Source organism: Eucalyptus grandis, chromosome 2 (genome assembly GCF_016545825.1).
Source record: "Eucalyptus grandis isolate ANBG69807.140 chromosome 2, ASM1654582v1, whole genome shotgun sequence".
NCBI lineage: Eukaryota > Viridiplantae > Streptophyta > Magnoliopsida > Myrtales > Myrtaceae > Eucalyptus > Eucalyptus grandis.
In genome coordinates this window covers 35,155,155-35,183,151 of record NC_052613.1, presented here as the reverse complement: position 1 = coordinate 35,183,151, position 27,997 = coordinate 35,155,155, and the positions used below count along the sequence as shown (strand labels likewise).

Sequence of the window (27,997 nt, the reverse complement as noted above, 5' to 3'; positions counted from 1 at the left end):
CAACAGATCCTCGAACGTCACAGAAATTCCGCAACTCCAAACTCCGCTCGATCCGGACGGAAGCTCTCTCTCCTTCGCTCTCGATTCGGGCGGGCGGGCGAGCGCGCGCGCGATCTCATGCCGATCTGAGCGGATTCCCGCGTTCGCGACCACTCGATTTCGCGGCGGCCGCAGCAATGGCGTTCATGGCCGTGCTGGAGTCGGATCTCCGCGCTCTCTCCGCCGAGGCTCGCCGGCGGTATCCCGCCGTCAAGGACGGCGCGGAGCACGCGATTTTGAAGGTCAGAACGCGGCCTTAGCCCCGCCGGATGAATTCCCGCAGCGCATCTGCGCGTGAAATGCTTGTATCGGTGCCTCGCGTGCTTCTTCTGTGCGTGCACTTGTAGTCTCGTAGGTGGCGCGATGCTATTGGATTGAACGTGACGTGCTGTCGGGATGTGTTTGGGCGGTAGTGAAGCGGTGTGATGGTGAAGGGGTATAGATTCCGTCTGTTTGTGCAGTTGTATCTACGTTTTTTTTGTTGATATGAGTGGCCGCGGATGGTGGAGTTCGATTTGGTTGGAGCTTGGGAGTCTGTCTGTCTAGTTTATGTATTTTGGAAACAGCAGGGGCTTAGGCAATGTGAATTTTGAGTAGCTGCGCTTTGGCGACGTTTTCGTGGAACTCGTGTGTGTGTGTAGCTTATAGTGGCTGACGGCTGCATCTCTTTCCGATTCAATAGGCACTGCAGTTATTCCACTTGTTCATGAATGTATCGGGGGAAGTATGTATGAGGTCTGGAATCGTGGAAGAAATTGTCATAAGAGGATGACGCCTTATTTGATTTTGACTTGCAGTTACGCTCGCTCTCAAGTCCAAGTGAAATTGCACATAACGAGGACATATTACGGATCTTTCTGATGGCTTGTGAGGTCAGAACGGTGAAGCTGAGTGTCCTCGGGCTATCGTGCCTACAAAAACTCATATCTCATGATGCCGTTGCTACATCAGCTCTGAAAGAAATACTTTCCACTCTTAAAGATGTGAGTTATCCATGAATATGGCCTATTCTGTCTTTAACTTTAAATTTAATGCAAATTACTGCCACGTTAGTTTGAACCACTTGATTGCCTTCCCTCTGGAGTTGGCATTACCTGACTATATGTCTGGAGTAGAGTGAAATTCCACCACCAACATTCCCCCCTTCAACTTTCCCATATCTTTATATTCTGCCATGATATTTTGTTCTAGCCTCTCCAGAGAGCAAACAGTTGGCATATGTCTTAGCTTGTTGAGCTTTAACAAAGCCATGGTTGCAGTATGATGAGATATATTCTAGCAAACAGGAGTAGAGTAAATTTCCAAGAAACTCTGCCATCCTAATTTGTTAATGTAAGCAAGGACTGCTTTTGCAAGTGAGCTGCAATTGAATAAGATCGATGCTTCAACATGGATGTTGCCACCTAGTATCTGGTTTTTTGTTGAAGAATAGTGTTTTCATGGGGTTCTGTTTCCTGCACTGAAATTTTATTATCATGATTTTGTCCATCATGTTTTTCTCGTTACTGCACAAATCACTTTAGAAATTCACGGGAAGCTATAAACATGGAGTCCTCTGCATCATAAGCCTTTGACCTTCCTGGTCGATGTTTAGGATTTCATTAATGCCACGATACTGATAAAAGAAACTGAAGTTGGACACCTTGCTGATCAACGAGCCACTATAAGTCTTAAGGAACTGTTGGATTTGGCTTGATGACTGGGTAGAGAACAGAGGCAGGGATGCTAAGTATTCTTGTTAAAATTTTGAAGTAGTGACTGGAATTTACTACAATCTTGTATGTGCTAGGGATTTTGGGACCTTCCTTGTGTAACTAATTCCTTGTGTGACTAATTCTTAATGTATAAGAAGATATAGGAAACAAGAACTTCAATAAGAATTGTAGTTGATCTTCTTACTGGACAGTTTTGGGTCTTTCTCAATACTCAAAATCTAAAAATCACATTTGGAAGCTAACTTCCTTTTCTCCATGCAGCATTCTGAGATGAATGACGAGACTGTTCAACTGAAGACTCTACAGACTATATTGATTATACTGCAGTCACAATTGCATCCTGAAAATGAGGTAATCTAATGTCTTTCCAGATCGTTGCCTTGAAAGTGCATCAATATTCCATTAAAAATTGGCTTTTAGCAGAATTGAATATGTGGACATTTTTGGAGACAACAATGTGAAGTGTTTTCGTTTCATTATGCCATCATGGCTGACCTCAAACTTACTCTAATGATAGAACTTGGGCTTTTAATCTTATGTTTTCATCATAGGCATTGGAGCCTTTTGCTTTGGCATATCTTAGGGGGACTTCTATTCCTTTTCTTGTACCTTTATGCAGGATGTTTAAACTGTTGCGAGCATAAGTGAGCATATTTTTTATTGCCATGCTGAATTTGCACTATTTACTTCAGTATAATTACAGATCAAGATTAAATTACTATGATACAGTCCATGAAACCTTGCTGATCTCATATATTTACTTTTCTTGCATATTTAAGCTGAATATAAATAGATTACCTTTACTTTGTCTGGTTAATGCATTCATCCAAGTCAGTTTTGTGTGGACTTAGTGGGTAAATTTCTTTATACGGTTTGCTTTTGTCTACTTATCAAAATTAATATGTATTTTATCCTGACGTGGATTAATCTGGTATACAGGCTATGTGAAGTGTTTTCACACAAGTTGTGTCCATCACAGTGGATGTAGGTGGTTATCTTTTAGTTATTAACTACCTAAATTAATGATAATAGAGGTGGTTGGTGTAAAGAACACAACATAGACTGTGTATGATGTGTTAATCTGTCTTAGATTACCTTACTCATTAACTTTATAATCTGCCACTGCAAATTATAACTTTCGTGCATGTGCACTAGGTAACTTGAAGCCATTTTGTTTACTATTTTTCTCTTCATGACAGATTTTGTTAGGTTACTATCTTCAGTAAGTGAAAGCCTGTGTTTTTTGTCTGTGATCTTGTATATATAGCCTCTTCCAATTCATGAGATGTAGCTATTAGGATGGAATATTGTTATGGCTTTCTTGCACCGATAACTTTTGGTATTGTTGTTTTGAAGTTCTACATGCCAATGACTGCCTTTGTTTGTTTTTTTTTTTTTTCCCTTATGACCTTTAGGAAAACATGGCTCAAGCTCTTGGCATCTGTCTTCGACTTTTGGAGAGCCACCGTTCTTCAGATAATGTGCGGAAGTAAGTCAACTACATTTTGGCTGAGGACATGAAGTTTCCAGTGGCAGTGCTTGTAGATGCTTACAGTACACCTTATTTTGTTGTATCAACTCTTTCATTAGCAGTTTCCCAGTAATACTAAACACTGATTTTGTGCTTTTCATGAGGAAGTCATTTTTTACCTTGCTCACATGTGGATATTCACTGGAATTACTGTTCTCTTCAGTACTGCAGCAGCAACTTTCAGGCAAGCAGTGGCATTGATATTTGACCATGTGATTGCTGCTGAGTCTCTTCCTGCAGACAAGTTTGGTCTTGGAGGCCATGTAGTTCGAACTAGTTCAGTTACTGGTGATGTTGGCCGCAGCATGAATCTATCAGAGTCAGTCCTTTAGTCTCCTGCTGCATTATTTTGGTATATAGACACTCTAGTTTAGGAGCTTTGTTTGATGGTTGTTTATGTGTCCTAATAATTCATTTTTTCTTGGTGTTTATATCATTAATAAGCTGTCCAATGGATTTACAGATCACTTGAGCATGATTCTGATTCTGGAGGACCATCTTCAAAGAGGGAAACATTGGGCAAAACTGGAAAGCTTGGGCTTCGGTTGCTTGAAGACCTAACAGCTCTTGCCGCAGGTGGATCTGTATGTGTGCTGAATTGGACCATTAGATTTCATCCAAGCCAAATGCTTATGTGTTTTTGTAGGCTTGTATGATGAATTAACTACCGTTCTTCAATTTTAGTAGCTCTATGTCACCAAAATCCTTTCTGATACGCATTTGCATATATCCTTCAGGCGGTTTGGTTACATGTTGGCTCTCTTCAGCGGATTTTTGCACTTGAAATACTCGAGTAAGTAATAAGTTTTCCTGTGTCACTATCTTTCTAAACATTGTGCCTGACTTCTGGTTTTAGACATTGGGATGCACAGTTGGTGCAGAAGTATAAGGCTATGCTTTTGCTGAACGTTGTCCTTGTGACAGAGTTATCTAGGGAATAGATGTTATACGGATAGAATTTCAATTTTCAGTTTAGTCTGCTGAAATTGGAGAGTAAAATGGAATGAGATGATCTTGTTTCCTTTCTGGTGCGGTTGTGAGTACTTTTTACCTAAGTAAGCTGCTTTTCCAATATGATTAATTATCACCCGGCTGGGGGGGGGGTTGTAAATGCAATGCGAATCATAGAATAACTTGTGTGGGAATTAATATGATTAATTATCACCCGGCTGGGGGGGGTTGTAAATGCAATGCGAATCATAGAATAACTTGTGTGGGAATTAAAATGTCCGCTGTGCACTTTCACTTATTTTGTCAACCCGAAACGACCCTTGCTTATTTTGTATCGGGGGGATTATATTTCTTCCTACCTTGTATTGGGAAGCTTTTTCTGCAAATGGCAAGCAGAGATATCCCCCCATGATTTCACTTAGACTGGATTTACAATGTCAGTGCAAACTATTTTGGACTTGCTCTGAAGTTTGCATATTTCTCATCGCAGGTTCATTCTCTCCAACTATGCTGTTGTTTTCAAGACCTTAATATCCTATGAACAGGTTAGGAGTCAAATCTCTTAATCAATATCCCTGTACTTTGCTCATTTAAGTGACAGTCTTTATAGTTGAATATATGCTGCACCATTTCAACAGGTTTTGCGTCACCAGATATGTTCCTCCTCATGACTTCCCTTCGGACTAATGCTGAGGTAATCTCTCTTCTGGAAGATACTATGCATCTGGCTTTTGATAGTGGACTTGATTGGGATGATGATGGCTTCGTCTTTTCTAATTCTATATACTGAAACAGCTTGAAGGGGAAGCTGGGGAGCCTTCTTTCCGACGGCTGGTTTTGCGGTCAGTTGCTCATATTATCAGGCTTTACAGTTCATCTCTTGTCACTGAATGTGAGGTATATACTATTTTGACCATCTCTTGTACATGTAAATCGCATCTAACATAAGTCATCCTATTGAACATCCTTGAAAATCACGATCTGATGGACTAGCATACTATTTCGCATCATAGGTCACTTTGGATGTCTGCTTCTCATATTTTTCTTCGTTATAGTCCGGTTTTCATATAGGTTATGACACTCACATTCATTTTTATCTTTCTTGGAGCTATTTGATCCCCTTGTTTCTCTTTCCAGTTAATATAATTCCATTGACAGTAAATTTTTGTGGCTTTTATTCAGCAAACTCCATTTTCTGTCCTTGTGCAGGTTTTTCTTAGTATGTTAGTTAAGGTTACATTTCTTGACTTACCTCTGTGGCATCGCATTCTTGTTCTTGAAATTTTGAGGGTAAGCGTTCTACATTTTATTATTACAAAGCTACTTTTACACTGGAAATAGATGCATCAAATCTCTATATGTTGTAATTGGCAGGGATTTTGTGTTGAGGCACGGACACTAAAAACTCTTTTTCTGAACTTTGACATGTAAGTCATACAAGTCTACGTGTTTATTATAAGCCTACATGTTTTTTCTAATGTGTTCTCTCTCTCTCTCTCTCTTTTTTGCACACACGCACGGGGAAGCATTCACTGGCACATACACGTCATGAACACACGCATATTGTGTATTCTCTCGTGCACACGCATGCACAGGGAAGCATTTACTGGCATGTACACATCATGAACACACATATTCTAGTTGAAATGCAAGTACAAGCAAATTTTTTTTAGAAAACTGTTGTATCTTTCCTTTTTCAATTTGAAGGATCAAAGTGTGAAGAAAATTGAAGTTGGAAACACCTCATACAGTTCTAGAATGAGAAATTGTAAATGGAAAGCAGTTTAGGCAAATATTTAGGAGGAACGATGTTGCAAAATTTGTTGAGTGACAAAATCCACTAAAATTGTGTCAATAGTCCAGCTGAAAGTTAAAATGGTCTATTAACAAGTGGGTAGCTATGAGCAATTCACTTGTGGTGGATATGATCTCAGATATGGCTCTATCTCTGCATGATCATTTTCGAATAGCAGTACTGGACCTTTTATCCCACCTTCCTTAAAGTCGACGGTTTAAAACATCAACCAATAGACAAGATCTCTAGTTGAGCTGAGGTTCAGTGCCTGTATTTTTGGGCACTTTGAGAAATATACCAGCATGTGTATGACAAATTTAGTTCTCGTTTGTTGAATTAAGAACTAGTGACATAGATAAAGCAAGAATGGTCGCATAGATACTTGTTTTAACCAAGCAGTTTAGTTTCTTTCACTGTAATTCTTCCTATAATTGTAGGAACCCGAAGAATACAAATGTGGTGGAGGGTATGGTTAAAGCTCTAGCTCGAGTTGTTTCAAGTGTACAGGTGAAATTTATCTAGTAGTTTTAGTTATACAGTATAATTATTTTTGAACATCTTTTATTTTTTGATTTGATTCTTTACATCCTGATTTATGTAGCTTTGCACATCCTATAATTCTTTTGTAGAATGCTTAATAGCCAGAAATTCTTATAGGTAGATATGCATTCATGGCACAGCCAATTATTCTGAAAGTTTTCCACAATCATGACTGCACTGCTTGTGTCGGATGCAAGTTTAAATAGCTGCGAGTGTCACTAGTTTCACTATGACATGGGCAGTTTTATGGGCTGCAGGGAGAGTATTTACAATGTCTGGATGGCTATATCTTGTTATTACTGTTGCTTTATCTTGTTGGTTTTAGGACCTTCTTCGAGCAACCTGTGCTTTTTATTTGACCTATACATATATATATATATTGGCAAGTAAAATTGCTTAGAATTTTTCATAATTTTGCTATACTTTATAATATATTTTTTGGTTGAATTTAATTCGGCTCTTGTGTAGAGTTTTCTGTGGTCAGGAGTGTTGTTTATTGACAGGAAATAATTAGCATTTGGAAATTTTTAATCGAGGAATAACTTATAGCTATATGAATCTAATGTAGGTTCAGGACACGAGTGAAGAGAGTCTGGCCGCTGTTGCCGGGATGTTCAGCAGCAAAGCTAAAGGTTATTTTTTGTATTCTCAGCTAATACTTGCAGTTGGTAATAATTTTGAATAATACGTGGTCATTTAAGGCAAATATGTCTTAATTATTATTTACTCCTCGGTAATTCCTTCTTTGGAACTTTGTCGGAGCTGATGCCCTTTCTTTGATGAGTAGTTTCAATGTCACTGTTAGCTTCTCTTTCTCAACATTGCTATGCCCAGAACAAGGAGCAATCATCAAATCACTTATTAAAATCTGGTGTGGATAATATTCTGAACATTGCAAGAAGAAAACCGGAACTAGCTTGGAAGGATCATAATCTGGACTTCCTAAAAATTAACTATTTAACTCCTCTAAATAGCTAATATCTCTAGGAACTCAATTATTTGACTTACATCTGTTAGGAAATCTCATGGCACACTGCTATGTCGCTCATAGTAAGTATGGGATGGGTTGAATGGCATAACAATAGTTTTTCCTTTTCTATTCCCCCACCGTGGGGGGAGATAATGTTTGTCCTGCTCTTTCTTCTCGTCCAAAACTGGTTGTTTTTCTTCTTTTCCTGCATGAGTCTGTTGTCAATTACTTCAACTTTTGGTTGAAAGTGATTTGTTTCGGAGTTTCAACTAATATGACTGGCTTCTTGCGAGTGCAAGAAATTATTTATTTTTATTTTTTTCATTTTCAAAAGACCCATTTCTTTTTAAGACCAATAAGTGTTTGCTTCCTTTATGTCCATAGTTCACTCAGAGGTTCTGGCGTGTCCTTATATTTTGACCTCTTGAAGTCCAAATATTATGAGCCTGTTACATGTGTATAGGACATGCTGGGACTGATATACTAGTTACAGCTGGATTTATAAGGTATAGCAACATAAATGTTGGCAGCCTACAAAATAGAACAAGTATAAAACTTGATAGACAAGTTGCTATTCTAATCAGGTAAAAGGTCATCAAGTTAACACACAACCTATTTCTTTGTGCAGTTATAATGTGTCACGGTTGTGGATTGTCTATATGAAACAAGAACAAAATTGCCAGTCTCTGCTTCTCCTTTATTTTAAATTTAGCAAGCACTAGAAGAACTGATGGTTTGACTGAACCACAGGGATTGAGTGGAGCCTCGATAATGATGCATCCAATGCTGCAGTCTTGGTTGCTAGTGAAGCCCATGCAATAACTCTGGCTATTGAGGGTCTTTTAGGTGTTGTATTTACTGTTGCTACATTGACTGATGAAGCAGTTGATATTGGTGAGGTGATTGTCATATTCTACCCTATCATGTGCCTTTAATGTTCTTTTCTGTGCTTGTTATGCAATGAACATGATCTTACACTCTTTTGATGTATCCAGCTTGAATCCCCTAGGAGTGGATATGACCAACCACTGAAATGTACTGGGAAGACTGCCCTTCTCTGCATTTCCATGGTTGATTCTTTGTGGTTGATTGTACTTGATGCTTTGTCCCTGATATTGACTAGGTACTCTAGTTTCCTCTTACACTGGTTTACCTATTTCGAAGAAAATATACTATTATTTATCTGATATAGATGCATTTAAAAGGTCACAAGGGGAGGCGATTGTGTTGGAGATCTTAAAAGGATACCAGGCTTTCACTCAGGTTATACACTGCTTTCTCTCTTGTGCTACACTAGCAACATCACTTAACTATAATCTAAAGATTGCTAGTTTTCCATTTAAGTACAAGTGGGTTTACCTAATCTGTTAAGCTGTTCTACACTGCTTCTGAGTTGCTTTTTTACGTGGGGTGCTATGCTCATCACTGTTTTTCTGTTGCTTCACAGGCGTGTGGGGTTCTTCGTGCTGTGGAGCCTTTGAATTCATTTCTTGCATCTTTATGCAAATATACAATCAGCTTTCCTGTCGAGGCAGATAAGAAGAGGTACTAAGAAGAGTAATTGAACTTTTGGTTCTAGGCTGAGTTCTGGTTTGTTAAGTAAGGTCTTCCTACAGAAAATGTCATGACTTATGTAATAAAAGGGTCTCCGTTTCATTAAAGAATGTAGGCTCATTCCTAATTTGTTGTCTCTACTTATCTGCAAAACCAATCCTGTCAATTTAGCTAGTTTTTCCTGCCAACGTGGCCCTTATATTACCTTGAGATTTGGTTTTAGTGTCACTGAGTGGTTTGGCAATAATTAATTTAGTTTCATTTTTATTATTTCAATTCTAAAGAGCTTCATTTCAAAAATTTTATCATTATTGTGATTACATGTTCTTCTCCAAATTTATATTTCTTAGAGAGTGGGCTATTTTTACACTATCTGATAAATCCACTCCCTTTTGACTAAATTGATGAAATTGCTATTGGTGGATTTTGCATTTGTACCCTTTCCCTTCAATTTCGTTCTTTGAAATTTCCTTCAACTCAACATTTTATTGGTTGCTGCTATCATCACAACTTGTCTGTTCTTCTTTTCTCCTATGTAAAAGGCTCATATTGTGGTGAATTTGTGATTTAATTAGTATCAATAAATGATATCAAGTCTCTTTATGTATAGGGTATCGATGAAACACTTTTACACAGTGCATGTAAGATGTTACATGGGAACATATACGGAGTTTCCATTTAATTGAGTTCCATCTATCAAATATTCATCATAGTGGAATGTAATTGTGATTGTGCCAAATCTTTAAAGAGGGCTCTTTTGTTTTTGGTTTCATCCTGTTTTCTGTATGTAAATGATCCCTGATAAGAAAGTTTGGTGATGAAATGAACAATAACTTAAAAGTCTGAATATTTTACTGTGTCAAGAAGTTTTTTGTTTGAGATTTTAAAGATTTGAGTTAGCAGTGGGTCCATAAATTTGCTAAACGTGGTAAAGAACTAAGTTTGTTGGGAATTTCTCTCTTGGACAAAGCTAATACGTACAGAGTTTAAAATGAGAAAGAAAATGTAGTGCTTTGAATGTCTGCTTCACTTAAATTTTATATTTTAATAAGGCTAAGTGGATCTGACATAGAAATATAAATACCTATACTAAAAAGAAAACAAGGCAATTGAGTAAATTTAGGGTTGCCTCTTTAAATTTCAGTTGGAAAATAAAGGCAATTTGTCCATTTAGTGGAAATAATGTTGTTTAGTTGCATGGGATGTGAAAATATCCTTGCCTTTTTCTTTTCTATTTCATTTTGTATGTGTACTTACATCAGTTCTCGACACTCCTGGTGTGGCTAATAATAAATCTGGCTGCTCATTTGTTATTTCAATTTTAGAGAACTTCCTCATTCTTGTAATATGGCGATCACGGTTTCAGGATCTTCTCCAGTTGATCATTTCCTATATTTTGTTTTATTGTTGCAGTAACAGCAGTTTGCATTCTCCCGGTTCAAAGCGTATGGAGTCAACAGTTGATCATAAAGACAGTATTGTCCTTACACCTAAGAATGTACAGGTAGTGGTTTTGCTCTATTCAGTTATTGTGTGAAATAATCCATGATGCTTGCAGTACTAGCCTTGCTGCATCACATGCCCTGGATCGTTTGCTAAGTCCAAATGGTTTTTCCTACTAGGCCTTGAGGACTCTCTTCAACATAGCTCATCGATTGCACAATGTGTTGGGGCCGTCTTGGGTCTTGGTATGATTGATATATGCTTCTTAAATGCACATGGAAGAAGCAGATCTGTAATTGTTATCGCGATACAATTGCAGGTTTTGGAGACCCTAGCTGCTTTGGACCGAGCAATTAATTCTCCTCATGCTGCTACACAGGTGAAGAATGGCATCTTTCTAATACATCATTCATTTGAAGTGCTTTGTCTGATCTTTGGAGTATAATTATCACACTCTTGTGTAGCATTTGTGAAAAATTTATGTAGTTTCATAACTTATATTATGATGTGTTGCCTCTGATTCATTTCAGTGGAAATGCTCTCTTGGTATTTGCTGGATCTATATTGGATCTTTTCAACATATTCCATCATCCACAATGTTACCATGTCTTTCGTTTTTACTTTTGATGTTCTACTTCCTTTTTTTGTTTTCAATAGAGCTTTTCATGAAGCATAAAGAAGCTTGATTTTGCAGTTTATCTATTCAATGTATTTGCCAAAAAGAAGGCCCTTTGAGAATATGAGCTTCAATAGTGTGGCAAATGCGGTCAGGCTGATCCTTGATCTTCAGAGAGGTGGTTGTTGTGGCTTCAACCTCAAGCCTTGTCCTCCATGTCATCATGGAGAGACATGGCTGTTGCACTCCTGTGACTTCTGAATCTCCAATTTAATTTTTTTTTTTAATTTTGCACTTCAAGAATTTGCAGACGAACCAGTTTAAGTATGCACTTAGATCCAAAGAATTTTCAGACTATAGATAGCTCCACTGATTGGCTTTTTTCAATGGTCAGTGATTAAGCAGGGTTTCAATAATACACTAATTCAGAATTGGTTTGTCATTTGAAATATTCTTTCCCTCTTATGGTACACTGCTGATTTGGAACAGCAAAATAATGTTTTGAAAGTGCCGAATCATACTAATTTAGTTTCCCATGACCCGTTACCTATACTAATCCCAATTCTAGGCATGTACTTTAACTATTAATGTCTATTTTTCCTATTAAATGGAGTCTTTTAACTACGGATCAAATATAGTACGATTCATCTTGTTTTGAAAAAACTAAATTCTTGTATCTTATTTCAACTGTAAGACCCAAAGAAGCGTTACTTTGTTGCACCAAAATTGTAATTAAGGATGGGTATATGTGAAACTGCAGAACAATGCTACTCTGTGGTAAAATGAGTGTGCAGAAATAGTATTGTTTGAATACCTTGAATAATTGCGAGATGGTTTGTCTGATTTGAGTGGTCATTTGCAAGTTATTGGATATATTTGTATTAATGTGGACAACTGCTTGTAGCTGAATGGTGGCATCTAGATCTTCTTTCTAGTATGACATTTTAATCTTATTTATTCAGTGGGAGTATCCTTATATTTCCTCTGAACTCGGGTAGTGACTACTTAAATAAATAATATTTCTAAGTTAAAGTTAATGTTGGGTCCTTAATGTTTAAGCCTTACTTCGACATTAGAGTCCATTATCAAGTGCGTAGTTATGGCAACAGCTTTTCTTCTGGCAGAATAAAGTCTGCTGTTGTCCACAAAACAAATCACGCCTTTGTAGTTTAAGCAACAATTGTCGAGGTGCATATGCTCTTCATATCACCAAACAGCCAAATTTTGGCATTATTGAAATGTTATTAATATAAATTCTAAAGGTTTCTTTTCCAGTAATTGATTCTATGTTGGCATTCATCTTTATGTTGTGTAGGAGGTTGCAACGACTGTACCGAAGCTTACGAGAGAATCGTCTGGCCTATACAGTGACTTCAACATTCTCTCTTCCTTAAATTCTCAGGTGAGTGGTGATGATGTGCTTTGTCTAGGTGCATTGAAAGGGTTGTTAGGAAATCTGACAAAAGTTTTTCTGTCATATTTATTGCTATCATTATGTCAAATTCTCCTCTTTATTTTTAAAATTTTTGCATATATATAAGTGTTAATACCTTGAAAAACCCCAAACTGGTACACCTGTGACAAATTTACCCCAAACTATTTTTTTGACCACCAAAAACCCCAAACTGGTATACCTTTGACAAATTTACCCTAAACTAGTACACTTGTGACAAATTTACCCTCTGTTAGTTTTAGTTAAATTTTCTTGTTAAATTATAAAGTTAAATAACACGTGACAATTGACCGGTATATCAATTTGAGATTTTACACTCTGTTTGTCACAGTTTATAATTTTTGTGATTTTTTTGTGGTATTAATCTAATTTTTCGGAGGATATATTAGTCACAAATTTACCAGTTTGGGGTTTTTTGTAGTCGAATAAATTAGTTTGTGGTAAATTTGTCATAAATGTATCAGTTTAGGGTTTTTTATAGTTAGTCGGGGTAAATTTGTCACAGGTGTACCGGTTTTGGGTTTTTCATGGTTAAAAAAATAGTTTGGGGTAAATTTGTCATAACTGTACCAGTTTGGGGTTTTTTAAGGTATTAACCCTTTATATAAAGGTATTTCTTTGATGCCCCATCTTAATCAATTTCTGTGTAGAGAGAAGGAACAACTTTCTTCTCAAAGAGAAAGGATAGATTTTCTTGTTTGATAATCAACAAAATCCATATTACTCGAGATTGAACAGAACAGAATTTCTTTAGTTGATGACTTGTATTCAGAACAGATGTTTGCAGATGTTGCTCCTTTTTTGTAGCTTTATCACTTTACTAATGTGCTACCTCTGTTTGTGGGTGAAGCTGTTTGAGAGCTCGGCGCTGATGCATACATCTGCAGTTAAATCACTTCTTACTGCATTACATCAGCTGTCGCATCAATCTATAACTGGGATGCCAAGTGTATTTGGGGCAGCATCAAGTCAAAAGTTTGGTGCCATTAATTTTTCAGTGGAGAGAATGATGTCCATCTTGGTCAACAATCTCCACAGTACGTGTTGTGCTTACTTTTATTGTTTTTGCATGTTACTTTGGTATTATCTTATGTTTCTAGTATTCTCTCGAGGAGCAATATCACGCCTGCTTGAGATTTGCTTTTTTTGACTTGTGTCCATGGTGGATTCTCATTTAGAATAGCTTTTCCTGTTTGTATGATGAATGTCATTTTTGTGCCTAATCTCCCAAATTAGTAGAAAGATCAAATGGAGGCCTGTATTTTCATAGTTGCTGTTGCTTAACTTAATTCTGACTCTTTTTATTGGAAGAAAATAAGCTTCTTGAAATGTTGTCCGGAAAGTTCATTTAGCGAGACATTCTGTGTCATCTTCCTAGATTTTAATGCTACTTCATCGAATGTGGATGTTGTTGTTGAGAAACCTGATACAAGATCTATAATCAAAATGGATGCTCTCACTCAATTTTTCCATACTGAGACACCTTAGGCATCAGCCCTTCACCTTACTAGCAACGTATGGTGATAACAAATGTACATGTTATTTACTTTTGTACTGAAGCACCTTTTAGTATCTTACGAGATACCTAAGATGACGGAATGCTTATATCATCTTCTATTTGCGTTACGTTCTTTTACCATGAGTTCTGTACCTATTACAGGAGTGCAGCCAATATGGGATCAAGTTGTTGGTCATTTTGTTGAGGTATTTTTCGGGTTTCAACTATGTTTTGTCAATGTTATTTCAGTTTTTTCTGACAAAATAATATCTTGCAGCTCATTGATAACCCCAATCAGCATGTACGGAATATGGCACTTGATGCATTAGATCGATCAATATCAGCTGTTTTAGGTTCAGATCAGTTTCTGGAATCTTTGTCATCTGGATTTGGAAGCGGGTCTCAAGATGTGCGTCATCTCCCCTTTTTTTTCTCTGGGTTGATGCTTTGTATATAGATGCGAATAAGAAATATTATTAAAGGCTCTCTATTTTTTTCTCTTTAGATTGGTGCAACAACAGAGACAGGGTTGCTTGAATGTGCTGTCATATCTCCTCTAGGGGTTCTTTACTCTTCCAATCAAAGCATTGATGTTCGGGCCACGACTTTGAAAATTCTTTTGCATGTTTTGGAGGTGACTTGGTATCCCTGATGGCTAATGAAGCTTTACTGGCATTTCTGATCTATACATCTCCTTTGATCTGACAATTTATGCTAATGATTCTCTATTTCAGAGGTATGCGGACAAGCTGCGCTTCAGTTGGCCAGATATTCTTGAGATGTTGAGGTCTCTTTCTCCTCTATTTCTCTCTAACATGCATACATGTCTTAAGCTGTATCTTTGTCTTTCTAACTTTGCTGTCCTTTTTCCTGCTCAATTGTCAAGATCTGTTGCAGATGCATCAGAGAAGGATCTTGTCACTCTAGGCTTCCAGGTTAGATATTGACTCTCTTCACTGAAAAGAATAAAACTGTTTGCCTTTTTTTTGGGGTTGGTAGTTTGGGTGGAAGAGGGGTGGGGGGTGGAGTGGATTGTGTTATTATACGTCAAGAGACAGACATCGTGCACCGTCACCTGTCTGCATGCAAAAATACACATCATCTGGTGATGGCACTTATTTTCTATAAATTATATTAAGAGAAACATCATGCTTGGGTTGTTGTTTCTTTCCACAGTGCAAAAGCTCATGAAGACCTCTTCTATGTAAATATGGAAGCATCTCTGATTAATGGCGTTTGAAAACATAGACTAGATGTCGTTTTTATAGGGATGCAAATAATGAAAAGAGATTGCTCCTTTGCTAATGTTTGAAAAGTTAATTTTGGTCTAATTCTTACTTACTCAATCTGATTGCTTTGCTTGTTTGCAGAGCCTTCGTGTTATAATGAACGACGGGCTTTCAACTTTACCAGCAGAATTCCTACCAGTGTAAATGCTGAACTTATGTCTTTGACAATCAACATTTATGTCTAGTCCATTTTTTTGGATGCTGTTATGCAATGGCAATTGTTAGTGTAAATGCATAAAGAATTTGCAGTTTACAAAAATAATTGATGAAATCTGGACATTGAGAGAAGTAAGCTGTGCAGCTAAGCTGCTGTTGATTTGGGTAAGAATTTCCCATACAGGAATAGAACCAATGGGTGCCTGGCCGTGGCTGCCACCCCCAGTGATGTCTAAATTTTATTTGTGAAACTGAAGCCAAGAGCAAGTTGGTGCAAGTTATTTTCATATAAAAAGTTGCAGTAAATATCCTGAATCACTTTGCTGTTAAGCTCTGAATTTTTGCATTTAAGAACACATGTATCTATCGAAATATTTAACCTGGGTAACAGATGGTAGCTGGAAACATTTAATGCTCGTTTCTGATCAGCGCATGTAAAAGACTTCTGCAAAAGTGTCAATTCTGTTATGCTTGAATATGTTCTGCTTTCATCTGATTTGGCAGATGTATTGATGTTACTGGAGCATATAGTGCTCAGAAGACAGAGCTGAACATTAGCCTAACAGCAATAGGCCTCTTGTGGACTGCTGCTGATTTCATAGCAAGAGGGCTTAGCCAAGAGCCCTCTGAGGAAAAGGAGAGCGAAGCAGGTCCAATTTTTAATTTTAAAGTTTTCTTTCCATCCTTTTGCATTTTCATATAGTCTAAAAGCTCTGTTCTTGTTTTCCTTGACCTTAGGACAAGGAGATGTGCAATATATTCCTATGTCAGTGGATGATGAAGAGAGTTTAGATGAGACTCGTGTTGCATCAGGCAGAGAGAATGATGAGGCTTCTTCGAAAAGTACAGAGGGTCGTGACAAGTTGCTATTCTCCGTTTTCTTGTTACTTCAGAAGCTTGGAGCTGACGAGAGACCAGAGGTATGGTGATGGACTGAATGATGGCATATTGTTCTCAAGACTTGCCCTTTTCTTTGATTGGCTTCTTCATGTCCTATCTTCTGTTTCTTTCCTTCATTTTGGATGTCACTTTAGTTGTGCAGTCTCTTATTAGATCTTATTCTAATTGAACAAGCTATTGTGCTTAGCCAACAAAGCTTTGTGGGTTTTGGAAATCAGTTGTGATTATTACCACCCTGTTTATGGTGGTTTTGAGGAAAATGGAGGATGTGCAATTGACGAGTGGAATCAAAGAAATTCTTGCAAGTACAATAGATGAGCATTATCATAACTCCAGTCGGCTATTTGAATTTTTTTATGCCATTGTGCTTGATTTTTTTTTATCAGTTTTCCGAAAATTCAAATGCTCCATATTATTCCTGTGGTCTCCTCCCATATCTTTTTAATTCTTTCTCTTCCCCTTTTAACCTTAGTCTCCGTCATATTTTAGCATCTCCACTGGACCAATGGAAAGCCTTCATTCCATATCCTTTTAGTTCTTTCCCTGCGCCTTGTAGCCTTTGTCTCCATCAACTAATCACATTTCTTCACTGGACCATCCAAAAGCCTTCATTCTCCTTGACAAACCATCTCAAGAAGCTTCTCTCGACTCATCCTTGATTGATGCCACATGAGTAAAGTTCTTTCTCCCCTACCCTTCTCTTCTTTGGGAATCTACCTAAAATTATACAGTTTCCATAAAATCGTCTAAATGTTGACTTACATTTGAGCAAAATAATCCCTATACATTTTGAATGTTATCCTGGATATTGGAGCTGGTATGCAGTATGTCTTTTTCCTTTATTTTATGTTGGGAAGCTTAGTGTTCATCGATTTTTCATATGAATGTGCCTTTAGTATTGGGGAGGTTTCCATTCAATAGTACTAGGATTATTAGATAGTGTGTTACCGGATTATTGAGGTATTTTTGAATGTGATAGTGAGATATGATGAAGTGAGTTATTCTGCGCTTGATTTGAAATACATTCACATTATTTTATCAGCAATAAACAATTACATTGGACCAGTTCAGTAACCATAAAATATATACGCATATTCAAAATGCATCTTGTTATGATATTGTAAATAAATTAATTTTTACTTGTAGAATTTTTCCTCAGTAGAAGTGGGATTCTGCAACTGAACGAGTCTTCAACTGCATTTCTCTTGGAAACTTCTGTTGACATCCACATTAGTATAAATAGATGCTACGGTTCCTTCTTACCTCGAGTGTTGTGGATTGTTTTCTGCATACAGTCTGCTTTTCATCCACTTAATTCATGGCAGGAATTCATTTTTTCATCTTGTGAACTTTTCAAAAGCACCTGTTGCTTCATTCTTTTACAGAAACACTATTATTTATAAATGTAAACCTAGGGCAGCTCAAGTTTAGTATGTAGCTTGTGAGTTAAGTCAGGAGTCTTGAAGTTTATGCTTCTGTGATGTAAGTCAACTGAAGTGACCAAAAGTTAAGGCTTGAGAGCTGTAGACAGTGGTATACTGTAAGTTGAGTCAGTTCTACTGATATAAGTAGACAAGTGCTGTTGTCCTTACAAGGATTTACCTTGTGACATGAAGACTAAAGCAGGCCACCCTATGGTTTATAGCTCTAGTTACCATTCATATCCATTTCTCTCTCTCTCTCTCTCTCAACCCTTGAATTACAACAGTGTGAAACCCCATATGTTTTGCTTCATCCATTCTTTTCAGTAGGATTTGATATTTCAATTCAAGTTTCTTAAAGGAAATAAAAACAACAATCTTCCTGAATTCTAACCTGTTAAAGTGGGATTTTGTGTTTCTTAAAAAGCTCTTTGGAGCTGGTTCCTCTCATTTGAAACCTTGTAGAATCACCTTTAACACCTCTTGGTTTTAAAACCTATATAGCACTGGCTAATGCTATTGTCCACTCTTGTACATGCATCTCTCTGTCTCTGTCTCTGTCTGTCTGTCTGTCTTTCTCTCTCTCTCAGATGAAAAATGTCTTCTACAAGTGCTTTCAGGCCATTTTTGGTGATATTATCTACTTCATGGCATTTATATGATAATGCAACCAAAGCTAGAGTTTTGTTCCAATATTTGGTTCTCAGAGGCTTATTTGGATTATAGTCCTGCTGAAGAAGCTTCTAGATGTAGCCCGCCCTTCTCAGTGAGCTTGTGTGCATGTTTATTTCTTTCCATATTTTTCCTCATTGAGAATGTTTTATATCCTCCACGTATAATGTATCAAGGAAATCGGTTGTTCCTTGCACTCACATAGGTAACAATCCTGTGTTTTAGGTGAGAAATTCAGCTGTCAGGACACTTTTCCAAACTCTTGGCAGTCACGGACAAAAACTCTCCAAAAGCATGTGGGAGGATTGTCTTTGGAACTATGTCTTCCCAATGTTGGACCAAGCATCCCATATGGTAGTGTCACATGATTTCAAGGTTGTATTTAAAACATTGCCGTAGTCTCTGCTAATGAAATGTAAATTTTGTGTAGGCAGCAACCTCGTCAAAAGATGAATGGCAGGGAAAAGAACTTGGGACAAGGGGAGGAAAAGCAGTTCACATGCTCATTCATCATAGGTACCCTTCGACATTTTCATTGTCGATGAAGTTTACAGCATAGGTCATCTAGAACATCTGTACATACTAGATTTTGGTCTATGTATATGCAGTCGTAACACGGCCCAGAAGCAGTGGGATGAGACACTTGTGCTGGTCCTCAATGGGATATCCCGTATATTACGATCTTTGTTCCCCTTTCTCAGAAGCTTAAGCAACTTCTGGTCTGGTAAGATTATAGTTAACCAAATTGTAGTTTCTTTAGTCATGATTTTCAGTGGTAGTTGTTACTTGGGAGTATGTTTCCCAAGTGTTCATTAATTTGAGTTATTTTAAGGGGATTTAAATTTGCAGGATGGGAGTCTTTGCTCATTATAGTCAAAGATAGCATTTTAAATGGAAGCAAAGAGGTTGCTCTTGCAGCAGTTAGCTGCCTGCAGACGACCATTGTATCTCATTCTCTCAAGGTGATCACCAATTCACTGATCTTGGTTGGCCAAAAAAAATATCACTGTTTCTGGAATAATTGAAGTAGAATTAATCCTCAGTTGGCTTTCATTATTTTAGTTTCTCTGTTTCATTGAAACGCCAAGAGATGCAATGTCCTCATATTTAACTTCTGTGCAACAGGGGAACTTGCCAATGCCTTACCTCACCTCGGTACTTGAGGTCTATGAGTTTGTTTTCCAAAGGTCACCCAGCTATGGCGTTAATTCCACTAGCAAGGCAAAGCAGGAGATTTTACACGGTCTTGGTAATGTAATCCGCTATATAATAGAATCCCATCTTTGCACAAATCATGGCAATTATTACAATTATCTTCTTCTGGGGTTGATTCCAGAATATCTTTATGAGTTCCTTACAGTCCTATCAAAGTCACAAACATGACTTTCGTTGACATCTCCATGTCTGTTTGATCTTTTTGCAGGGGAACTATATGTTCAGGCACAGAGTATGTTTGACAGTCAAATGTACACACAGTTACTAGCAATTATTCATCTTGCAATTAAACAATCCATGATGGGAAGTGAAAATGTTGAAACTGACATAGTACGTTTGATATGCCCTCTTTCATTTCTCCTTGTATCTCAGTTTAATTGACTGACAACTCTTGAAGTTGCTTTCTAGTGCCTTTTCCTTTCATATATGCATGTTTTTTTTTTGGGTCTTTTAAGGTGTGCATGGTGAAAACTAAAAATGAGGGATCATCATGTAGTTTTTGTGAAGCAGATGAGATAATGAATTGGGACTGAGTTTTTGTGGTTTAAAAGAATGAAATCTGGAAAAGGAAATTCAAGAGGTTTTGGTTTGCTTTACTAACTGAGAAGTCCCATTTTGTGACAGCTTCTAGATCCCTGTCTTGTAAATAAGCACTCTTTGTTCCTTTTGACTTTCTGATTGCGTTGACTTCCACCTACTCTGTGTCAAATTATTTATTTACTCTCTTCTTGAAAATTGAAAATCAAAGTTGTATTTCTATTTTTTAGAAGAAGAAATGGGTGAAATGATGGTCTTATTGTACCCCTTCGATAGGCACCATTTGTATAGGGAGGTGGATGAAACCCGTGATTTCATCCTCTTTTATAAGATGTTGTCCGTTGTAGTAAAGACTAGAAAATAGTTTAACTTATGTTCCACATGCTCCTGCCTTTTACAATCTCATTTTATGTCATCCTTCTACTTCAACTGATGGTTTTTGTCTCAGTGATTACCCTCATTTTTATTTTTCCTAGTTTTGATTATCATCCTACCATTCTCTTTGACAGCTCTGTATTCTATCATCTTTTTTCCAGGGAAATATCTCACCTATTCAACGTACTGTGCTGGAAATTCTGCCTCTTTTACGGCCAACTGAGCAATTTTCTTCATTGTGGCTGATCTTGCTTCGAGAGATCTTGCATTATCTCCCACGACCCGATGAATCACTGCGAAGTGAGGAAGAAGTTAAGAGAACCAATGCTCCTGATGGAAATCAAGGTAAATTGACTTGAGAGCTATATCGAATAGATTTGTTTGAATGTTGGAGTTGGATATAAAAATGTTTTGGTATTTATGTCTCATTTCATAGATGTTCACGCAGAGACCAGAGATGAAACACCCAATGGCATTGCTTCCCCTTCATTAAGCAAAGCAGAACTGGATAGTCATTCAAGCAAGACTAAAACGATGTGTATCTCAAGTAACGTGTTCCCAGAAAAGGTCATCCCTTTGTTGGTAGATATCTCTTTACAAGCACCAACAGTTGAGAAGCATATCATACTACCAGAAATTGTTGAGAGTCTTGGAAGGTATAAACCTTTCTCTGTGTATTTCCGTTGCATATCTTTTTCATGAGAAACCTTTTTGTGCTACTTGTTAAATGCTTTGCACTTGTTTGCGTTGATAATTATTTTGACACTTGCATCCAAGGAGGAAGGTGGGAGTTTTAAGTTTGACCAAAAATATATGTTAGGATACTCTATGCATGAACGCACTGACTAGAAACTTGAAAAATATGATATTGTATCATGTGGACCAGAGTGCCTTTTCCAGAATTTACAGATCTGCAGGTTCGATAGTCGCACAGGCTCTTTGATGGAGCAACAAACTTGGTTCTTTCTGTCATTGAACATGCAATGTGTAAAGTTGCCATTCACTTCATACTGGTTGGTAGCAGGCATGACCAAATTAAGCCAGCATAAAAATCTGTTTTCCTATTCTTTCAGGATTCATCTGTTGCTAACAAAAGCACTTGTTCTTTGCTTCTGTATTGGACATGTCAGCAATAATTAGCGTGCCAAATAATTACTTGAGATTTAGAGCAAACATAAATAATGCAGGAGCAATGTATTATTGAGATTGAGATCAGGTTAAGGAATAGAAGACCTTGTGGGTTTTATGTCTCTGCTGTTACTGTGCTTGTGTATCATTTTTGGCATCGGCAAGTCAAGTCCTGGACCTGCAACATATATTGGGCGTGATTGCTTACACTTATACAAAAGCACAAAGGAAATTTTATACTTTCCCACTGAAATTTAAATTTCAGAAAATTATTAAAAAAAATTGTATATGAATCTACGTGTTGAAAGTGATTGTTCTAAAAGATACAGGAGTTCTGGATTTGAAAAAAAGTAAAAAATGTGTGAATTGCAAGATTAAAATTAAGCAAAAAGGAAAAAGAAAATGACTATCTGGACAGATCCTTTGTATCTGCACATAGGTCTACAATTGAGGAACTGTTTATAATGCTTCTGCGCAATTGCTCTCTCCATACATAGCGTCTGCTGCTATAGTGAGACCTGGGAATGACTTTGTACGAGAATCTCAGCCCACCTGAAAGATTCTTCTGTAATTACATTTTTTCCAATCATGAAGCATTTGGAGCTTGATGCTTGTGTTTCAGCATCAGTCTGCCACGATGGCTAACATGGTAGAAACATATTATTTCAGGGGCTAAATTTGCCTGTGGTCATTGTTCTTTGACTTCACTTTGGTCACAGTACTTGAATTTAATTATAATTGATTCATCTTGCAATTTTGAGGTTCTATAATCGAAAGCTCATGTCCAGCATGTGCTTGCTTGTGTGTTTCTTCTTTAATCATTTTGACTGGCCGATGGGGTTGATATTATGCAAATTAGATGCCATATTGACAGTGCACGAGAGAAAAATCCAAGGGGGGTGTGGGGGCACGAGAGCTTAAGTTAGGGTTGCATGATTCTTGCCTAACCATCGCCGATGCTTTTCATGTTCTCTGCCTTACTTCCTCAGGGAAGGTGCTACCCTATCTCTGATGTAGCACCAAGTAGATGCCACATCAGGACTGTACTGAATTGAAAAAAATGTCATGCATGTGTCTGGAACCTAGAAAGCAAGTTCATGTATAATCAGATGAAGATGCCATCTCCTTCACTAAACATGTTGTCCATCAAGCAGTTGCCAAAAAAAAGCCAAGTGTCTCAATCGAAATTTCGAAGACCAGTGCATTTAGTGACAAAATTATAGTAAGAGTAATCCATTGGAAAGTTGTCTTCAAGTGCAAATTGTACCTGTTGAATTTGTGCTGAACTTAGCTGCAAAGTTTGCATTTCTCTTTGTGAGATGAGACATGTTGCTCATATGTGGAGATTTCTTATTATGAAAGTGAAATTTGATTTATCCTATGGAGATTTCTCTTGGAAGCACTATGTTGCTGGAACTCCAGACATGCTTGTAGCATGATGAAATTTCGTTTTAACTCTACAATCAAAAATATGATTTTCTTTACATGTTGTGAGCCTTGGTGTAGTAGTACAAGGTTACTCCATTATAGCTGAGGTCATGGGTCAAATTGCAAAAGCAGCCTCTGTGGAAACTAGCAGTTAGGTTGCCCAAGTCAACCCCTCGCCAGACCCTTGTAGTATGGGGAGGGTTGTGTGTTGGGACGCCCTCTTTTACACAAGTTGCGAGCCTGCTCATGCAGAGATATTAGAGGCACTATCTTGCTGGGATTCTAGAACATGAATGTAGCATGATTGGCATCAAAGAGGCATGTAGTTTGCCATCTATGGAATGTCCTTTCTTCAATTTTATAATGACTCAAAGTGTTCAGTTATTTTTTATGCAAATTGACACGATTTGACATGTGCATAGAAGCAGATATTAATAAACTCCAAAATTATGCCAATTGAAACAAATTCAGAATAAATCAATTTTTGTTCATTGATAAATGATGATAATGTCTTGTGATGACAAGAGCCCATATTTGACATGTGGAGATGAGTTCGATCTACTGGATCTTGCAAACTGCTTATATGTTTTTTATCTGATGATTATATTGGGCGAACTGGCAGGTGCATGACATCGAGAAGAGACACTCCAGATGCTGGTCTCTGGAGAACAGCAGTTGAAGGTTTCAACCGCATTGTTTTCGATGATGCCAGTAGGCTAAAGATGAACAGTGGCCCTGATGCAAGTATTAGTAGACAAGCAAGGGTCCGTTTTTGGAAAGAAGTTGCAGATGTATATGAGGTATTCCTTGTAGGTTGCTGTGGACGAGCTCTTCCAACAGATAATCTCCCTGCAGCAGCAGTTAAGGCTGATGAGTCCCTTGAGATGACCGTCCTGAACATTCTGGGTGATAATATCCTCAAATCGCCAATTGATGCGTCAGCCGATGTAATTCTCTCACCCAGATGTGTAATAAAAATATCTTCAATTAAAGGGCTGGTCAATTGAATACAGAAGCCGTGCCTAAAATTATACATACATACATACATACATGCAATATGCATTTTTTTTTTCTTTTGTAAAAGATTGAACTTGGATCATATTTGTCATAATCCTAACAATAATCGCGATAACAAGAGTTGAAGCTTCAATCCTGGTGATAAAGTCACTTCTATCATGATCTGCAGCTTAATATAAACTTCGAGATCTGTTCTTGCTAATTATTTGTATTGAGGGAAACTAGCATGGTCCATATCATTATTTTGAAATTCATGTTTGTCTCCCATTAAATTCTTACAGATGAACAACTATTAGGTACTGGAATGTTTACCTTTTCTCTTTCTAATTGGGTTTTTGTTAAATAATAATAATAATAATAATAATAATTATTATTATTATTATTATTATTATTATTATTATTTTTGGGAATTTGTGGTTGTGAGAGATATCAGTCATAATTTGTGGAACTCCATTCTGTTGGTAATATTTTCTTTTATAATTTATGCAGATATTGCAACGACTAGTATCCACCTTGGATCGATGTGCATCCCGTACATGCACTTTGCCTATTGATACAGTGGAGCTGATGCCTATTCATTCTAGCAGATTTTCCTTGACTTGTTTGGAAAAGTTATTTTCCTTGACCAGGTAAGATTGTGTTTTCTGTTGATAGTTTCTTCCTTGCAGCATGTGATCAGTCTGTCATTTATGAAGAGGTACCTTCGGTGTCTTCATACCGGTGTTATTGAGTTGTCTCTAAGTTTCTCTCAATGAGGTAGTTTGCTGATATATTATTCAAGCAAAATGTCTCTCCACTTCAAACTCAGCTGTAACTCATGAAATCACCATATGCTGGTAAAATTGTGCACAGTAATTTGTGTAGCTTTGGTAAGAATATATCCATCTAAAGTGGCCGGTTCAGTGGATATGGCAAGCTGCTCATGAACTAACACCTTTTCGTTTTCTTGTCAGTTATGACAGTGAAGCTTGCAATTGGAACTCAGTAACATCCAACATCAGTAAAATATCAGTCATGGTCTTGATGGCTAGATGCGAGTATATTTTGAATAGGTTTCTCATTGATGAAAATGACTTGGGTGCGTGACTCATAATACTCATGAATGCCTAATATGTGAAATTTCACTTTTATTTGGCTATCTGATAACTTGGCTTTGTTCATGCAGGTGAACGTCCACTGCCCAAAGCTAGGTTGGAAGAGATGATTTATGTCCTTCAACAATTGGCACGTCTTGTAATCCACAAAGAGACAGTATGCGAGCTTCCTTTACATCCTCACTTAAGAAGAGGCCTCAGGCCAGATGATGAATATAACCGACGCGCACATCTTCTTGTTCTTTTCCCATCTTTTTGTGAACTTGTCGCATCAAGGTGAGTCTCCTACAAAGCATCTTACGTGTGTAAAAGTAGCTGGAAATTGTGGTTGTGACTGCTCTTGTATGCATCAAAGAGCCTCTTTTCCTCATCATTTAAATGTCCCATGTGAAGTGCACGGATATAGTTTTGAATATGTGCATGCATCACTTAGTCTAATAGCATTAAAATTTATTAGTGATGTACACTTCATTGAATATTCTTGATAATCTTAGGTGGATATTTATGCTTGCTTCTAATTTGTGCAAATGAATGTGCAGAGAATTTTGAAAGATTAACTTTGTATAGGATTCTGTAGTTCCCATTTTTTTCACCTGAATACTCCCCAAACGTGTATTTCACTTTCTCTTGCTTAGTGATAGCAGCAAACATCTAACTGCAACCACATATATTAAGATACACCTGATAGTTCACTGCGCAAACTACATGATATGTTGGTCAGCATGCCGCGTCAATAAGTTCTGAATTCCGAAACATTGACTCATGCACCATTCCACATGCAGGGAGTCTAGAGTGAGGGAACTAGTGCAGGTGCTCCTAAGGCTCATTGCCGAAGAACTTGCTCTCGGAAAGTTTCAAGCCCTGACCGGACTATCTCTTCAATGACGTTGCTGAGCTCGATTCTTTGGTGGAGCTTTCTTTAGGTCAGGATTTTCTCCCCGTTTTTGCCATGTGTGCGCAATCTCTATGTTGTATTGTAGTAACATATAGGAATATGTATATTTTCATGCTCCCGATTCAATGAGCATGGTTTTGTATTGGTTGCTCTATTGTTTGTAATGTCATATTGATTTTTGATGATGCCCCAAAATTAAATGAGCATAGGTTTTTTTTACTGGTTATAATCTATTGTTTGCAATGAATGCTCCATTTTATATTTTCCACTACTCAAGATATTGGAATCTTAGGCTTGTTTATTTTGCGAAAAATAAATGATCTAGAAAAGATTTTCTATAATATAGGTCTCTTGTTTTACTCAAAAAATTAAATGAATGAAAAATATCTTTATTGTCAACGAAAATAGTTTGATAATGAAAATCATTGTCATTGTCTAATTATATCACATAGTTATATTGTGTGATATAAGTAATATATTTAGGGAGATTTTTTAAATCATTTATTAAAACAAATGGAGCTTAATTAGTTTACCAGTTCTAGTTCGTCGAATGTGAACACCGTCGAGTGGAAAGCACTAGCCACTCAACTTTTTCTTCAATTTATGTCATTTTGGACAAGTTTTGCGATAGGAAAAAATGGTGATAAGTTTTGAGAGAGAGAGAGAGAGAGAGATATTTCATGCAAAGTTCAATATTTTTCAGTCTTCTGTTTTTCGGTTATCAAACAAGTGATTTAACCTCGATGTTTAATTTTCGACTACGGGTTGATAAGATGGCGGCCGTAGAGCCTCCATATACGAGATGATTCATCTCTTTGCAGCTGTTCGGACTTCGGAGTGAACCCGATATACCAAACATGGCCGACATATCATGGAACTGGGGACCCAACCGCGGGTCCGCGATATGCAAACTTTCCATCCCCAGCATTCTGACTCGAATCTGTCATTTCAAATTTGTTGAATTGAATTGCTTTATTATAAAAGAAAAACTTATGGATCTCCTCCCCGGTCACTTTTGCTAATTTCTAAATGAGTAGTCAAACCTCCAATGGAATTGTATGATTCAATTCGAGATAGAGAAATTATTGAATCAGTATTAAATCTATTGTATGAATACCCATTCAATATTTAACTTTTTAATATTGTCATTTTTTCTTTTTTTCGGATAATTTTGTCAATATAGTCTTAATTCTTTATGTAAAATTCTAATCTAGTCATTCAAATTAATTTTTTCTTCGAAAATTGCCGATGTGTCATTGTATCACGTAGGATGGTTGTCAATTACTAGATCGACATGTTAATGATTTACTGTGAAAATTGATCATAATAGTTATATTGAAATTTTGCATAAAGGTTTAATATTAAATTAGCAAAATTGAAAAATTTAGGATTTGATTGGTATAAGTACGATGAATTTGAAATTGATTAGTTAAGTCATTCTCTCAACCACTCGCATGTATCATAACATTCAAAAAGCCCACATAGTTAGTTGATTAAAATAATTATAATACTGCTTGGTTTTTGAGGAATCCGAGTCATTGGAAGGTCGAACCACTCTAACACTACTAGTGACAGAGCTATCTTTTAGTTGCATGAATTTGATTGTACATTTTGAAATGTCTATGAGGTTCATGTCTTGACCGATAAATTTCATTATGGTCTGAAGCACATTCTAAAACTAGGGGGAAGCACTTCCACTTGGATAAGCACAAACTAATCTAGCTGTACAAGGATTTATACTTACCCATATCAGGTGCAACTTGAA

General features: G+C 37.2%; 1 protein-coding gene across 1 annotated transcript; it reads left to right on the top strand.

The window, feature by feature from the left end:
* The first annotated feature begins 30 nt into the window (after window positions 1–30).
* On the top strand, window positions 31–26,461 carry LOC104430613 (protein MON2 homolog). The gene is given in 45 exon segments (XM_039305894.1): window positions 31–281; window positions 837–1,022; window positions 2,016–2,105; window positions 3,170–3,243; window positions 3,449–3,604; window positions 3,749–3,869; window positions 4,023–4,078; window positions 4,727–4,781; window positions 4,875–4,893; window positions 4,896–4,930; window positions 5,032–5,133; window positions 5,446–5,526; window positions 5,611–5,663; window positions 6,469–6,538; window positions 7,140–7,203; window positions 8,292–8,440; window positions 8,537–8,664; window positions 8,747–8,804; window positions 8,989–9,086; window positions 10,509–10,599; window positions 10,718–10,783; window positions 10,858–10,917; window positions 12,470–12,556; window positions 13,458–13,644; window positions 14,268–14,311; window positions 14,383–14,514; window positions 14,611–14,739; window positions 14,840–14,892; window positions 14,992–15,040; window positions 15,476–15,534; window positions 16,055–16,200; window positions 16,289–16,470; window positions 18,769–18,897; window positions 18,974–19,059; window positions 19,152–19,267; window positions 19,393–19,505; window positions 19,669–19,792; window positions 19,967–20,088; window positions 20,832–21,015; window positions 21,107–21,326; window positions 23,849–24,173; window positions 24,733–24,872; window positions 25,197–25,321; window positions 25,409–25,613; window positions 26,120–26,461. Coding segments are annotated over 45 exon segments (4,977 nt in total). The 5' UTR covers window positions 31–176; the 3' UTR covers window positions 26,223–26,461.
* Window positions 26,462–27,997: the final 1,536 nt, after the last annotated feature.